Below are 16,570 nucleotides of genomic sequence, written 5' to 3' on the forward strand. Positions count from 1 at the left end.
ACCAGGCTCAGCAATCTTCTACTCCCCTGGTTGCTTAGGGCCATGTCAAGGTGAGTCAGGGCTGTCCCTCAGGATTTAGACCCCACGCTGCCTGGGGCCAGGGAAGCCCCAGTCACATGGGGAAGTGCTGCTTCCTCATGTCCTTTTGGGATTTTCTCTTGTTGCAGTTGTGCCCATTGGCTCATGTCCTTTTGCTTTGGACTTCTAAAGAAAGTCTGTCTCTGTGTTCTCTGTCACCTTCCCTTTAGGATGTGGAAGATGCAGATAGATCCTCACTTTTCAATTCCTCACTTATTTTTTCATCTCCTTTCTTTTCAATTCATCCCTTCTCCTTTTCCATGGATATGGTTTCAGAGAAGCCATATTATCCATTATCCATTGCTAAGAGGAGAAAATACTGCTAGTCAGGCTGATAGTGCAGCTGTACTTTGGTCACAAGTGCTTCAGTGTCTCCCCTAATGTCTTTAACTTCTGGGGGACTGGTGGAGCTTCATATGTTGACTTTGAGACAAAAAAAAAAGAGAATTGTTCTTCATTCCTACTACTCTGTTCAGCCCTGCAGGCTGCTCAGAATGACTGCAGGTAGGTTGTGATGGCAGCCAAAACATGGTGGTCAAGATGTCCCAAGGAGGAAGATTTTGTTAAATCTGTATCCCACATCAGAGGCTGGCTCTGCCCCTCTCCTCATCCCCATGAGCCAGCAGCTTCAGAATCTGCAAGGTCCACATAGCCACAGCACTGCTGCAGGGCCTGGCAGGGACGTAGTAACTTCTGTGACAACTTCACTGTCACAGACAGAACGCTGGCTGGATAGGGCAATATGCCAAAGATCACACAGTACTTTTCTGTTTACATGGAAGCATGAAAGTGTTTATGTTCTTCACTTTTCATCTCTTGGTGTTGGTCCTGTGTGATGCAGCAGAGCAAAAGAAATCCACGCTGAAAAGAAGAAAACGAACACCAAAACAAAGAAAACCTGTAGTATTGGCGTTCCATCTTCCACATGCCATAGGGAAGAGGAGAGTCTGAACTTGGGGCACAAGTTGCTGCAGCTGCACGAGATGTTGCCAGCACTCCCCTCCCTGACTGCAACCTCAAGGGGATCTGTGCAAATAAAGTCCTTTTCATCGTGCTGTGAGTGAGTGGGGACAGGCCAGAGTGGCTGGGGCAGGTGCACACCCTGTTGGGCTGACTGTGCAGTGGACGAAGGAGCACCAGGCACAAGTTTTCTGCAACTGAGTTTTTGGTGGGATCCCTCAGCAACTCTGGATGGCAAGGACTCTGCCAACACTGGCTGAGTGGCTGCTTGCTAATTAAGTAGGCATAAGCTCCAGCCAACTCTGCTGTCTCACTCTAGCTCTGATCTACCCAGTGTCTTATGCCTTCTACCACATCAACCGATCAGATTAATTGCTGTGCAGCTGGGATGAGAGGGGGGAGAACTGGGAGGAGATAAAAGCTTTTATGCTGCTTCCATTTGCCTTCAGATCATTACCCCTCACTTTGCCGAGAGTTCTCTGGCTTGCTACATCTCCCATGCTACTTTGTCATCTGCTAGCATGGCCATGGACTGCTAGCTTCTTGCCACAAACAAAGAAAATTAAAATCTCATGGAAAAGTCCTGCCAGAAACCTTGGTTTTTAAACTAGCTGTTGCAGCCTGATCTAAACACACTGGGAGGAAAGTGCCAGTTTTACTCCTGCGACAGCTGAACAGTCATTCATACCTGATCAGAGAGTTCTAAGGTATCAAGGCTGAGATACCCCCGTTGCTTTCAGGGAAAAATCTATTTTAAACTTTTCTGTTAGCCAGCATTTCTGTAGGAAAAAAAAAAAAAAAGAAAGAAAGAAAAGAAAAGGTCTTGAGGCTAAACTTTACCCCTGCAGTCTGCGCATTTCAGTACTGGAAGGCTGTGACTCAGTGGCCTCTGGAAGCTCTCCAAGCTATGAGTAGCTTGAAGGAGGAATTAAAAACTCAACGAACTGCCTGTTCTCCTGAAACTTGTTTTGTACATGCTATGGAAGAGATGAGAGATTTGGAAGAAGCAGGCCCTGTCCAAGAATCATTGGCTACAACAAGTCACAGCAAGCAATGAATATTTATGTTATTAAAATGCTTAGACATCTTTTAATGAGCCTTTTTACCAAGTTTGTGTGGAAGAATTTGCCAAACACCATGTGCACTGTAATAAATCCCAAGGTACCCAATGGGCTTCCCCACTTGGTCTTCTGTCCCTGACAGTCTCTGTGTAGAAATGTCAGATTTAGAATACCTGTTTTCCATCTGAAAATGAGAAGGACAGACTGCACGGGAGTAGCATTCCCATGGATTTTCCAGACATTTGGAAAAGCTGATGTGAACAGAAGTATGTCCTGTTCTAGCCTATGAAACCAGGCTTGAGGGCGGCAGGAGGAATCTCTGAAAGACAAGTCTAAGGCTGGATGTTAGGCAATCACTTCATCAGAGCTTGGAGAAGAAGATGCTTTCTTTGGTTGAGTCTCTGCTTCTAGGCAAGGGTAGACCTTGTTTTACTATATAGTCTTAGTGCCCTGATCTGCTCTGCCTCATCCCAAATCTGGAGATCATGGGCCTTTTCACCCCTGATGGCTAAGACTTATTTCTTCTATTTCTTCTATTAAAATAGGAAACAAACTAAAAGTCTCTGGATGCTTCAGGAAACCACTCAGGAAAAGAGATGCGGTACCTGCTGAAAGTAGAGCCTGTAAACCGAATTGAGGCACTCTTACAAGTGCCTCACTTGGAAAAAGAGAATGTTAAGAAAAAGCAGCACCACGGCTTGGTGCTTTCAGATGTGGCCTCACAATATATTCCCGACCACAACCAGGAAACAGCTCCCTACCCATTTTCCCACATTTTCCCAGTTCTCAAGAGTAAGTGTTGGCTGAGCTGGCCCACCCAAGAAAAAGATTCAATGAAGGGATCCTTCCAGTTGAAGCGAAAACCATCAGTTTCATTCATGTTGTGATGCTGGCATTTAGTCCTGCTGTGCCTCTGTAGTGTAATCTGAAATGATCAGCCCAAAGTTTTCCAGAGAAGGAAATTAATGTTGCTTTTAAAAGCTGGAATATGCTGTCTTCTTGGAGGAGGAAGCCTGTATATCCTCACTGACAAATTAAACATAAAGATTTTGATCAAGCCTGATATGCAATGGCCAGAAGTGGTTGGAAAGTGTTCAACTGCCTCTTTCCATGTGGATTCTTTGGTCAGAAAGTGCTCATTTGCTGAAACTGAAATATATTTTCTAAGAATATGTGGTAGTTCAAACAAAGGTTTAGCTGGAAAAGGCTTTCTGCTTTCCAAAGGAGGGTGTTTCTGGTTAATGGGGTGAGAGGGAATCACTTAATTTAACTACCAGCTTTGTGAATTCAGTCCCTCAGCTGAAATACAGCAGAATCCAGGTCATGCCCTTGCTCCTCCAAATGCATCTGGCTCATTCAAAGTGGAAAAGTCCCAGCAGGAAGGACTCACACAAGGATCTTCTGGGCCTTCATAGTGCCTTGGCACAGCGAAATCACCGAGCCTTAAAATCCCATGTTATAGGGAAATTCTCTTATTGGCTGTCCTCATGCTCTTGTGTTATTTTTAATCAATTTTATTGCTGGAAAGATAGATGATTTGACATGTTTTTAAATATCAAGGAGTTTCATCGACTAGAGGAAGCCATATCCAGTCATGGCCATGACTGACATCATGTTCCCACTCTGCTCACGGTGCAGGAGGTGTCTGTCTGGATCTTATAAAGGAGATCCATGAAAAGGGAAGGTACAGAGACTGTAGCATGAATGAGCAAGTCTGCAAGGTGACAAGCCAACACACTGGTGTGGACAGAAGTAGCTTGCTACAGAGAACCCATAAACTACCTACCCCAGCAATAACGAAGCTATCGCTAATCTCAGCTATCTCCAGGTCTGCTGGGATTAGCAATAGCACTTGAACTGCCTTTGCTTCCTCCCCCTGTGCTGCAGCTAGGTGTATTTTTAAGGGATAAGTTATTTTCTTTGACTTTTGCTCACTTGCAAGTATTTGCCCAAGGAGAGAAATTGTGTTGAAGCTTTAATGCTCGCCAAAACTTGCATGTAGACATGCTTGCTTGTAGACCACATGCTGACGTCCTGGTAGTTGCTAGAGCAACAAAACTAAAATTGGGTTCACATGGGCAGGCCAAGAGGAAGCACTGATTTATCAAGCCAACCTGCCCTGGCTTCTGTTTCCCCTCTTCCCATCCCTGAAAGTAAAGTATTAGCTTTATTGTAGCCTTTCAACTATGTAAATTGTGTTGCGTGGCCAATATGCAACCAATTATGGAGTGAGCAGATGTTTTTCACAATAATGCAACAAACACTACTTTTTTTTTTGTCCTTTGCCTTAAGGATCATTTTCATCTCCTGATGATTTCATGTGCGTGACTCTAGTATGTCTGTCTTGTAGAGATTGTCCCATTAAAGGTGTCTGAGATAATTTCTTCATTGTTGTTCATGAAAGGTTGCTTCCTTTGTGTCCTGGTAACTGCAGATACATCTAGCAGCTGTTTACAGGATACTTTCTGTGTGACTTGATTGTGCTGAGTGGCAGAAGAGATGATTTGCCCCTTGTAACGCCTTGGTCTCCTGCAGCATTGTTGTCCTCACCTGCTGGCCCTGATTGCTTCCATGACCTGCAGCAGACTCAGGGGGAGCAGAGCGCACAGGGGAACGGGTCATGCACAAGTGGTGGGTCTGTACCAACAGGCTTTCAGTTCCTTATGCTTTGGCTCCATCACAAAGCTTAACTTCAGGCAGTTTGGAAGTCCCTTAGTGAAAACTGAGTTGTGCGGCTGCTGCTGGCTGGTAGGGAGTGGAGCAGGAAAGTGGGCAGCGACATGGTAGTGGCATGGCGCACCTTCTCCTGCCTGTTTGCACCCTTTTAAAGGAAATTTAAAAAAAAAAATCAAAATTCTGAGATAAAATTTCAAATTGTCATTTTGGAGTTTCATTTTCATCTCAGAACAAAACAAAACAAAGCATCATCCAGTGCCTTAATCTTAATTTGTTGCTGATCCCAGTTTACAGGAGGAGTCTGGTGGCACTTTGTTTGCCGGGCTGGTTTCAAGCCAGGCCAGGACTTGGCCAGCTTGCCAGCTGGATCTCCCAAGTTCTTGGCAGCCACATCATGGTATTTGCAAGGTCACACAGTCATGCTGACTCTCTGTCCTGTTGTCACTGTCTCTTCCTTGCCACCATGATGTCTTTTAAGCCTTTGTGCCAATGTCAGACCTATGGCGGAAAGGAAGAGTTTGCTTCCAGTGTATTCACTTCATACACTGCTTCCTCCAGCTGCTAGCTATGGGGTGTGGGGGTACCTTGGGGCTCCTCTAGGAACATACAGGATTACTGCAATGAGAAAACCACTGCAAATTCTTCAAAAAGCCTGGATTTCTTCATTGTACTTCTCGCGAACAACTTGTGTTGTTATTCCTTGTGTTTTTGCAGCTGGAAGAACAGGGTGGTGCTGCAGATTCTTAGTGACTTGTAGGCTGGAGGCACAATGGGCAGTACCAAGGGAAGACAAATATTAATGAGTAATCTTTCAAAAGTCTCTCTCTTCTTTATTCCAGAGTCTCCTGAAATTGGACCTTCAGTTGTAGTTCACACAACTGTGACATTTGGGAGTGAGCACCTGGATTCAGACCCTGCAGAGGTACAGCAGTTAATTCTCAGCCACCTGGAAAGCATTATGCCATCTCTGCCCAAACCAGCTAGTGTCAAGTGTCAGAAATGGAGATACTCACAGGTAACCCATGGGTGAACAAGCATCTGTGAGGGTGCTGCCTGGTTAATGCCATAGTACAGACTTTGAGGGCATCACAAGAAACAGGACATCCTACAGTCCAGTGGTTTTTATCCTCAGGGAGCAAGAAGAAAGGATATAGTCATTCGATATCCTTATTGCATTCCTTCACATAGCCTTGAGCAGCATTCAAGGCTGGCCAGGTACAGCCAAACCATTTCTAGTAATCTTTTCACACAGTGGACCTGGCTTAGTGGTAAGTTTGCAACACTCCTGATAAATTGGAATGGGAGCAGTGCACAGGCAGGAAGCAAATCCCACATGCTTCACTGGGATTTTTGTTGGTATTTAAGAATATGACTAAGTCTGTCTCTTCTGCATCCGAAAGTATGTGATACTATTAGCAAAATTCCCACCCTACCACAGAATAGCAGAAGTTCTTGTGTTTGGACATACTCCAAATTTGTTATTATTTTATTTGGCCCAGTTCAATTCAACAGTATGTTATACAATAAGTATTCTAAAGTAAACTACCTAAGGGTAATAATAGCAAAATATGTATATTTTACAGACTTCTCTTAAAAATCCAAGGAAATACTTGGCAATTTCCTCAAGTATTGGAGTATATCTACATGTTTACCCAAAGCCTCTTAAGTTAAATTACACTGGTGAAATTGAATGTGGAAATTGATGCAAAATATTTACGTAAAACAGTTCCCTAAAAATTTTTCATTTTACGAAGTCTGGAAAAGATACTGTAGATGACTGCTGTGAAGTCAGCTCATACCCCTTGATCTGCATCCAGTCTAAGAGCCTGGTCTCATTAGCACAAAGCTTATTTTTCTGTGAGTTAGGTATTGGTAGTTTGCAAATTACTTCTCAGTACATAGGAGTTGTTATCAGTTGACGTATAAAGATGATCTTAATATATACTTTCATGTTTTAGATTCCTAATATTACAATGATATTTCATCAAACACCTATGCTTCCTGAATCATAGCAAATTAATTTCTTTCCTTATGGTCAGAGAACATTTATTATACATTTATACCTATTGCTTCATCTTTTAGAGGTAGTTGGAACAGGAATGAACACCTATTTTCCACAATTGCTTCAAATTTGTCATCTTTCTAAATTACTAGGTATGCGTCCTGGTTCCCCTATTTAAAAATTAGATTCAGACATCATATTACTGGACAATTATCTGTTATTTTCTCAAACACCAAAACACTGTACAACTTACTGTTCTTCCCACTTTCTTCTGCCACTGTTGCCTACTATACTATGCTGCTACTAATCAAAATCACCCATTTCAGCATCTGCATGTGTTTTATATCTGTATCACCAATCTTTAACTCGGTGGGTGAATGTGAACATATCCTAGGTTGCAAATAAGTTAGCATAGGTCAGATCAGTTTTCTCAACAAAAGATCTCTATTGCCAGGTGGGGACCCTATAAAATAATCCCTGCCTAAATTAAATATCTGAGACAGAGCTCCCTTTTTCTCTTACAGCTATCTTTACTTTCAATTATAAAAAGTTGTTGCCGAGGAAGCAAAGGAAACTGATAAGATGGGTGCACCTTTCCCCTGACTCTTTCAGACTGGATTTATCCTGCTTATTAATTAAATCCATCTGTAGCATCTTTCAGATCACCAAACATAATCCTGGGATTAAAGCACAGACATTACAATTATCCATGGCAGATGAGGGACTAGGACTTCCAAACTTCTACTGACACTACTTAGCAGCACAGCTGCAATTCTGTATCCCCTGCTTTAATTGCAATAAGACACTATTAGCATTCAGAGCCAGCAGCTTCCTAGCCACCATGTTCCTTTGACAGTCACTTTGTAAGGGAGATTGGCAAAACACTGAATCACAGAAATTGAACCTCTATAGAGAAGACCTCTGAAAGGATCTCTTTGGGTCTCTAGTCCAAACTTTTGCTCAAAGCAGAACTGTTGTCAACACTGGATCTAATCTCCACCGTGGCTTTGTCTAGCTGAGCATTGAAGTCTTCCAATGTTGGAGATGGAACAGGCTGTGCCGTATAGCTGACGGTAATTTGGAATTCATTTTGTACAGCACCGTTAGAGGAACTCGAAAAAGGGATAGAATCATTCCTCTTCCTAGTCACTCTATTTATGATTACTCCTATATTACTATTATTGCATAATATTACTATATTGAGCATAGCCTTGCCACACAGGCAAAGAGATGCCGTCTGAGATTTGAAAGTATCGATCCTTTGATCAGTATAACAAATCAGAAACTGTTCAGTACAGCCAGCATTGAAAGAGCATTGGGTATTAAAGACGGAAGAACACTCCAGAAGCCTTTTCCTGCTAAACGTCTCTTCATTATATGTGCTCTGTGCCCTCAATCTAATAGAAAATTGTAGGCATAAATTAGCTTCTGATGTAAAGTTAGAGAAAGAAGATCTCTTCCCAGATTGACAGTACACAACTAGACTCCTCCATCAACTTGAGTAATTGATGAATGAATGGATCACAACTGGCTACAAATTCATTTCAGGTACTTTCTTCCTTTAAAGAAGATGCTAACATTCTTGTAACACACAGTACAGCCAGTAACATAAATGTGGGTGTTTGGCAGATGATGTGTTCTTGGAAAAGGCAACTAGAAGCATGGCAGTGGCTAGAATTCAGTTCCCTGCTACTTTCAGTTTCTGTAATGCTGTATGTCTTCCTTGTCCGTGTTTGTGACCCTTCTGCTGCTGGGAGAGTGGATCCATTCTGCTGGCTTCTTGTTCCCCCGCATTTATGGCTGTCTGGGATTTTTGGTTAGACTTGGCTAGACTCACAGTGTCTGCTGTTGGCAATGTACACCTGTGCATTATGTCTCACATTTCCTCTCTACATATGCATATGCATACAGGCTAAAACTAATGCTTTTTTAGTGAGAATCATTTTTGGTACTGCACTGATTTCCATGGCAGCTCTCAGGCTCTGGGTCTTTTTCTTGCCAATGGTAATGTACGTGTGAGTCAATGGAAAAATTCCCTGGGCTCAACAAGATATCTTGGACTCCAGATCTTGTTCACTGGACTTAATGCTTGCACAATGAGACAAGGTAATGGTTTACTGCACAGGAATCCAAAACATATCTTTGGACCAAAAATAAGGCATAAAATAAAGGAGCGATGGAAAGAAAATTGCATTCTCCATATCATGCTATATGATCTCTTTGGTTTGATCTCTGTTTCTACTCTACCCTACTGTTGTGCTTCCTTCTTCCTTCTGTCATTCTAGATATTTTCTTCTATTTCAACATCTCATCCTTATGGGTCTTGTTTTGTCATTCCTTTTGTCATAATTCCCACCTTCCTCCCCTTATCACTACATCATCAAGTTCTCCATCATCTTCTCATCCTTTTTTTTTTCTCTGACTGATCCTGCTTTGGTGTCATGCTTACCAGTGCTGCTCCTGCTACCTTACCTCTTTTCTGAGATATATCGGTGCTGCTCTAGGATGTACTGACTTAGTACAATGTGGACATTTGGTCTTTGTACATAGGTTTGAAACAGTTGAGAACGTGACACAGCAAAGCATGGTTAAAACACAAGTGCTTTGTGCGTTTACTCTGCTGTTTGACACATGCTGAAATTTGTCATAAAGTACAATACTGAAAAGAGATCTTTTCTCCGTGAGTTAGATGTAGCTTCAGCTTAATAGATATTGGTAAAGCAAAGTCTGTTAAATTTTAGAAAAGCCACTCCACAAATACACAAATACAAGTTTAATCAAGGGTATAGTGCCTGGAATACTATTTTTTAAATAAATACGGTTCATGCATTGAGAATGACATTAAATACAGGTAAGTAAATATACTTACCTGGCAGGGGAGACACCATGATCAGGCAGGTGGTTTTCCCAGGGCGAGGCTCATCCCCTGCACTCCGGGTGTGCTGACCCCTGCGATTTCCCCAAATGCGGGAAACTCGACTGCATAATTTGTGGTAGTGGGGGTCTGCGTTCGTGCTCTAAAAAAATTTTTCTGGCTGCTCTTGGCTTGGACTGGCGCACGCTTCGTTGGGTTAGAAACTGGCTGGATAGCCGGGCCCAAAGAGTCATGGTGAATGGAGTCAAGTCCAGTTGGAGGCCAGTCACTAGTGGCGTCCCCCAGGGCTCGGTGCTGGGGCCGGTCCTCTTTAATATCTTCATCGATGATCTGGATGAGGGCATCGAGTGCACCCTCAGTAAGTTTGCAGATGACACCAAGTTAGGTGCGTGTGTCGATCTGCTTGAGGGTAGGAAAGCTCTGCAGGAGGATCTGGATAGGCTGCACCGATGGGCTGAGGTCAACTGCATGAAGTTCAACAAGGCCAAGTGCCGGGTCCTGCACCTGGGGCGCAATAACCCCAAGCAGAGCTACAGGCTGGGAGAGGAATGGTTGGAGAGCTGCCAGGCAGAGAAGGACCTGGGAGTGATGGTGGATAGTCGGCTGAATATGAGCCAGCAGTGTGCTCAGGTGGCCAAGAAGGCCAACGGCATCCTGGCTTGTATCAGAAACAGTGTGGCCAGCAGGTCCAGGGAGGTGATCGTCCCCCTGTACTCAGCTCTGGTGAGGCCGCACCTCGAGTACTGTGTTCAGTTTTGGGCCCCTCGCTACAAGAAGGACATCGAGGTGCTTGAGTGGGTGCAGAGAAGGGCAACAAAACTGGTGAGGGGCCTGGAGAACAAGTCCTACGAGGAGCGGCTGAGGGAGCTGGGATTGTTCAGCCTGGAGAAAAGGAGGCTCAGGGGCGACCTTATCGCTCTCTATAGGTACCTCAAGGGAGGCTGTAGCGAGGTGGGGGTTGGTCTGTTCTCCCACATGCCTGGTGACAAGACGAGGGGGAATGGGCTTAAGTTGCGCCAGGGGAGTTCTAGGTTAGATGTTAGGAAGAACTTCTTTACCAAAAGGGTTGTGAGGCATTGGAACAGGCTGCCCAGGGAAGTGGTGGAGTCACCATCCCTGGAAGTCTTCAAAAGACGTTTAGATGTAGAGCTTAGGGGTATGGTTTAGTGGGGACTGCTAGCGTTAGGTTGGAGGTTGGACTCGATGATCTTGAGGTCTCTTCCAACCTAGAAATTCTGTGATTCTGTAAATATTTATCAAAGCAACCTTGTTCAGAACTTGTCATCATATTATTTACAAAGTGTTGATTGTATCTCTGGTGATACCTAAAAAGCTTTAGTGCTACTCTACTCCAATAAAAGAGGAGATCAACGCGGGAGAGCTAGAGTCTCAAGACATATGCATGGAGCACAGACAGGTCATCATGACTGTCATTCCACTGAAGTCCACCTCACTTCCCATCTGGGAAGGTCATCTGGTCAAGCTGATTGTGTTGCAGGCTCTCTCAGAAATGGCAGGTTCCTCTTCCTTCTCCAGCTCTGCCATCCCACCCGACATATCTCAGGAGAACCAACAGAGAGCAAATATATAGGGAAAAGGAACAGAGGCAGATTATGTGAGTCTCTGTTGGCTTCTCTGTGGTTCATTGTTACTGACCTGCTGTCCATTAAGTCATGGCATGGCATCACAGTGATTCTAAATCAAGAGAGCTCCATGGGATAACATAAAAATCCACTGGCTTTTCTATGCTGCTGTGTCATGAGTGTTGTCTCTTGTAGGACCACAAGATCTGGCCCACGAATTTCCTTGACCGGATTTCCAACATGGTACTGTTAGTGCCTCATTCCCATGCTTGCCCTTTTTGTGAGTTTAGAGAGCAGGGGACTTGGTTTATTTGAATTAAATGTCTTTGCTGTATTACCACTTGCACATTTTCCTGCAGCTGTGTTCTCAGATGATGAAGAACAGCAAAGCCCCGGTTAGTTCAACTTTAGAGAAAGCAGATAAAGACAACATCTATAGAAACACAGTAGTCAAATCCCCCAGAATTTATGTTTACTCAGTGTATTGATTTTATGTGTGCTAACAACAGTTCAGGCCATGAGGCCAGCAGGTCAAAATCTTGATCAAGAGTGGAATTGATTGATAAGTTGGAAGTAACCATCATTCCTTTTGGCTTAGAGATCTCCACACTTCGTCTGTCCAGGATCAGGCTTTATTTCTTCTGCAACAGATTGAGAATAAGACAGGACAGGGCTGTAAAATTTCCATATGCAGGAAAGTTTTATTCTAATTATTTAAATACACAAGATAAATATTTTACTACAGCACTTTGATTGTTAATGGTAGAAACTAAGATCTGGATGGAAGGAGTGCTTCATATGAAGGCTCATTTCTCTTTAATATTTCTATTTTTTCTGGCATGGAATTCAGATAAATAAAATAACTTTCTTTTCCATCTCCTATATGCTTTTCTTTTTCAGGTTACAAAATCTGTGCCCAATTGTCCAGGACACATGATTCTTCATACTCAACCTCTCCTGATTTGTGGGGGCGATGGATTTACTTGTTCCAACTTTGATGGCTGCATAGATTCTGCCATGAGTCTTGCAGAGGCTGTGAAGTCTCATTTATAACAATTTCAGTTATCTGCTAAACATAGTCTAGATTTATGATGGATTTAACTATGATGGATTGCATTCTAGTTTAGTATTAACACCACTAGCCTCTATCTTGCAGAAATTAATGAAGTAATAAAGGAAGATGTATTGGTGTATTGTAATAATGCTTGGAATGGAACTTAATTAAATTTTCCAGGATATGTACTTTATGAGTGGTTACTTTGCTTGAAATCTCCAGTCAGAGCCACTAAGTTCCAGCAGCCTTGTCAGATCTCCTGATGCTTTTACAGCATACGAAAATAATGTCAAGGAAAAGAGCCCAACCTGAAGGAGCGTAAAAACCCATGGAGCTACAAAGTTCGCTGTTGTTCTGAGTATTTGGAGCTCTGAACATGAAAAGAAGGAACATGTGCGATTGATCAGAGGTATAGACGTGGTCATTTCTGTCAGTGCAGATCAGCAGTGGTCACAGGTGTGGCCATGGTGAATCAGTGATGGGGCATGCCTTGCTATGCTTCTCAAGTTGGAAAGCCTCCACAAAGTCTAACAACATCTACTCAAAGTCTATTTCTCCAAGTATGGCAAACTTGGAGAAAAAAAAAAAAAAAAGTAAGGGATTGTAGTTCTCTGCCACTCAGCTCTCTTAACCTTCAGTGTTCTGAAGCCCCATTTGCAGGGTGGTGGAAGAGCTGATTTATTTCAACAGCTTGATGCTGCTGCTGGAAATGATGTGCCACTGAAACGATGGTACCAGTGTTGGCTGTGGTCCAAGCAACATCTGCCCAGCAGTGCTGGAAGAATAAAGGATGGAGATAAAGTGAAATAGAAGCTGTGCATGTTTCTAATGCTCTCATAGAAATAGGGCTGCTGTACCAAGGCATCTTGGGACTTACCTTGACATCTGGGCTGTAACACAAGTTTAACACAGTAAAAGATAAAAGAAGGTAAAAGTAAAAGAAAAGAGATGCACTTTAAATAGTTCAGTATTTGCCAGGTGGCGAGTGCATTACTAGTGCATTATGGCTCTCTGCAGTTCCAGGCTGCCCTGCATGAGGAGCAGCTTTTTCCTACCTCCAGGTGAATGAGCAATCAGGTAGGCGTAGCCAATGTGGAAGGTGGGTTGGCTGCTTTCTCTGGCAAAGGAGGAGGAGGAGGAGGAGAAGTAATTGAAGTGTATTCCATGGCAGCATGTTAATAAGAAACCTGCGGACATTTCTGGCTTAGAATTAAATCACTGCCACCGTAAAAACTCACTTAAAGTAAACAGTCAGTCTGAAAATAAGGTGAATTCTAGAAGCTCTATACTTTTTTTTGCAAAACTGGTGTAGAAATACAGGGGCAGGTCTAGGGAAGAACATAAATACATGTATGAATGAATGAACAAGGAATTTGATTTGAAATCCTAAAATAAACAGCAAGTGTAATTGTGTTGAAAATACTATCTGTCACAGTTACAAGTATTTTTAAGCTGCGAAACTGTGTTTCTGGGAAATTAATTTTGAAAGTGCTTAGAAATTAACAAATCATTTATTCTAAATTTGATGTTAACTTGCCCTTCCTCCTCAGTCATGCATCACAAGTTCAGCACCTCTCTGTACTCCAGCACTAAAATTATCAAAATATTATTTACAGCAGGCAAAATTTTAACCCTGCATCCATTAGAGAAGTACAGTTAAGCCTCTCTTTCTAAAATACCCACATTTCACAAAAATACGACGTCTTGTATTCACGGCAACTGAACACAGTAGTTTCCTGCTGCATTTGACCATTTCTAATAGAGTATTTTAAGTGAAACCAAAGTTTAAGGTTTAAATTAGTTTTTAAAATATCTTTGAAAGATATTTCATGACACCAGCTGGTTTTATTGATTTATTTCTTCTTTCCTTGCAGAACCCAAGTTTAAAACTACATTTTATTATTGTGTAGGCATCAATCAGCTCCAGACCTTAGGTTTCCGTCACTGCATGTTGCTCAGAAACATGAAAGAGTGGTGAGCAATTATGTGCACAAATTTTTTACAAGAACACATGAATTCCTGTCTTCCAAGGATGAAGGTAGCCAAGAAGAGCCACATGGTAATGGAATAAATCTAATCTGCTGAGGAATTTAGTACTGGCTTGATCTAGTGAGAGCTCAGAAGCAATCAAAGTCCAAGCTGAAGCAGTTTGATTTTGCAGTGCTGGAAAACCTTAATTAATGAACCATAGCTCACTGAGGATGGCATACAAAAACAATGAAGCCACATTTTTCAGATTGCTCCTCAGCTTCCATCCAGGCCTAGGCATCCTCCAGGAATTGGTTGCCAAAAGAAAAACATTTATTCTGTGGTGCTGGACCATACAAGAGGATTTACCACTGGGTACTCAGTTCCCCTGGAAGGTGCCACCATGACAGTGGGGCCAGCTGTTGCTGGTGGTGATGATGGTGATGGTTAGTGGGGACCCATCCCACCAATATCCTTTCATCCAAGCCTTAATACACAGAGATTTTGCATTAAACCACACTAAACTTGTACTTCCTTCCCCTCCTTCAATTTTGAATGGAATTGAGTCAAACTACTGAAAATCCAAATAAAGATTAATCCTGAAAAGTGTGTGACATGCAGAAAACAGAAAATAAGCCATCTTTGACCCAATGCTACATTGTTCCTCTAGCTGCCTCATAAAGAGGCATGCTTCAAGGAGTAAAGATGCATTCACAGTGCTATGGTAATAGAAGCACACTTAAATACCACAAATGACAGATAAGTGGAGATGTTTCTGACTGCATCCTTTCAGCAATCTTACAGCTTTGGTCATTATTAGACTTTGAAATACCCAATAATAAACAAATCACAGATTCAGAGATTTTAAGGCCAGAATCCTGACTGAACTTGAATCATGATGAGCAACAAAGGCTAATTGCTCCCAGCATTCCCAATAGCATGCCAATCTATCAAAATGTATCCTTCCAGTAGCCCAAATACTTCAGCTGAATTAAAGCATTTCAGCTTTATTGTCTTCCTCATCACAGGGAAAGACTGGGTCATAAATGCTTGAAGCCTTTTAACTCACAGTTGCTTTAAGTTCCACCCAGAGAACATCACTTGGCTGAGCCCACCAGTGCCACAAAGCCTGTCCCCAAAAAGTGATGTTAATGGCATGCTTAAAGAGCTTCCATCGCTCCCAGCTTTACATCTGCAGTTCCAGCAAGGACAGATCTGCTTGTCTGGTGTCCCATGAGTGGGCAGATAGCCCCCACCATAGAAGTTGTGGTGGGAAGAGGTGAGCCTGGGGGCAAAACATTCAGCTCTAGGCTGGGCTAGTTCTCAGGTGAGAAGCTGTGGATGTGTTCAATAGCCCAAGCCTGTAAGCCCCTTCTGAAGACCTCCTGAAGGCCAGGACTCTGCCATGGCCAGTGGACATGTCCCCACACCTGGCTTACTGTGGGGGCAACTCTATCCCAGCTGCTGTGTCCGAGGTTGCCTCTGCCAGGCTGAAAAGTATATGTCTTCTTGTGACTGTGCTTGCACCTAACAGAGGTGGCTGTTAGTTAGAATAACTCTCTCAGATCTGTAAAACACACTGTGCACCCCGGGGAAGATACAAAGATGCTGTGATGGATGCAGTCTGTAGGAACGTAGCCCATTTCTAAAAAGAGCTAGGAAGAGGTGATAGGTGCCCAGCTCCTTGGTTCACAAATTGCATGTCTCTAATGAACCAGGCTGTGTTTTTGTGCACGCATATGAAAATAAATTGAGGTTGACTTAGGATTTTTTGGTTGGTTGTTTTAGTTGTTGTTTCTTTGTGTGTGTTTTTTTATTTTGTTTTGTTGTTTAATTTTTAAAAGGTGATTGCAGATGGGAGGCACTTCCTAGATGAACATACCTAGTGGGTTCCCATAGCACTGAGCTGTGAAACATCCCTTCAGCCAAAGCCACTGGAGCAAGGCCTGCTTTTCTGGAGGCCAAGATTTGCTCATGGTCTTCCTGCCCTTGGGATATATTGCTTGGCTATTCTGTGTTGCAAAATGCAGCACAACCAGGAGGCTGATGCAGGGGTCAGCAGCCCTGGAGCTCTCGGGGGCACAAGGGCACTTTCTGAGCTGACAAGTGAGCGCATTGATCCGGCATGCCAAAATTCTGTGGGGACAAAGCTGGTTTTTTGCCTTTAATCCACACTCCAGCTTGAACATGCTGCTTGTAAGCTGCTTTGCAAGGCAGAGCTGAAACCCCCAAATCCCAGAGCCGCCTGCTGCCACTCCACCTGTCTCACCACGTGGCCTCAGTGTGAGCCGCATCAGGATTTTGCTTAACTCT

The 16,570-nt window shown here is 43.1% G+C and overlaps 1 protein-coding gene across 3 annotated transcripts in view; it reads left to right on the top strand.

Annotated features, from left to right (window-relative positions):
- RNLS (renalase, FAD dependent amine oxidase) overlaps window positions 1-16,363 on the top strand; it is a gene marked incomplete at its 5' end in the record, with an annotated part of 89,446 nt that extends 73,083 nt beyond the window's left edge. For all 3 annotated transcript variants that reach the window (XM_082765256.1, XM_082765258.1, XM_082765257.1), the window contains 2 exons: window positions 5,615-5,790; window positions 12,136-16,363. In XM_082765256.1, coding sequence (XP_082621382.1) covers window positions 5,615-5,790; window positions 12,136-12,288 — 329 coding nt within the window. In that variant the 3' untranslated portion in view covers window positions 12,289-16,363. The remainder of the gene's footprint in view (window positions 1-5,614; window positions 5,791-12,135) is intronic.
- Window positions 16,364-16,570: the final 207 nt, after the last annotated feature.

Source organism: Aythya marila, assembly GCF_965140915.1.
Source record: "Aythya marila genome assembly, chromosome: 7".
NCBI lineage: Eukaryota > Metazoa > Chordata > Aves > Anseriformes > Anatidae > Aythya > Aythya marila.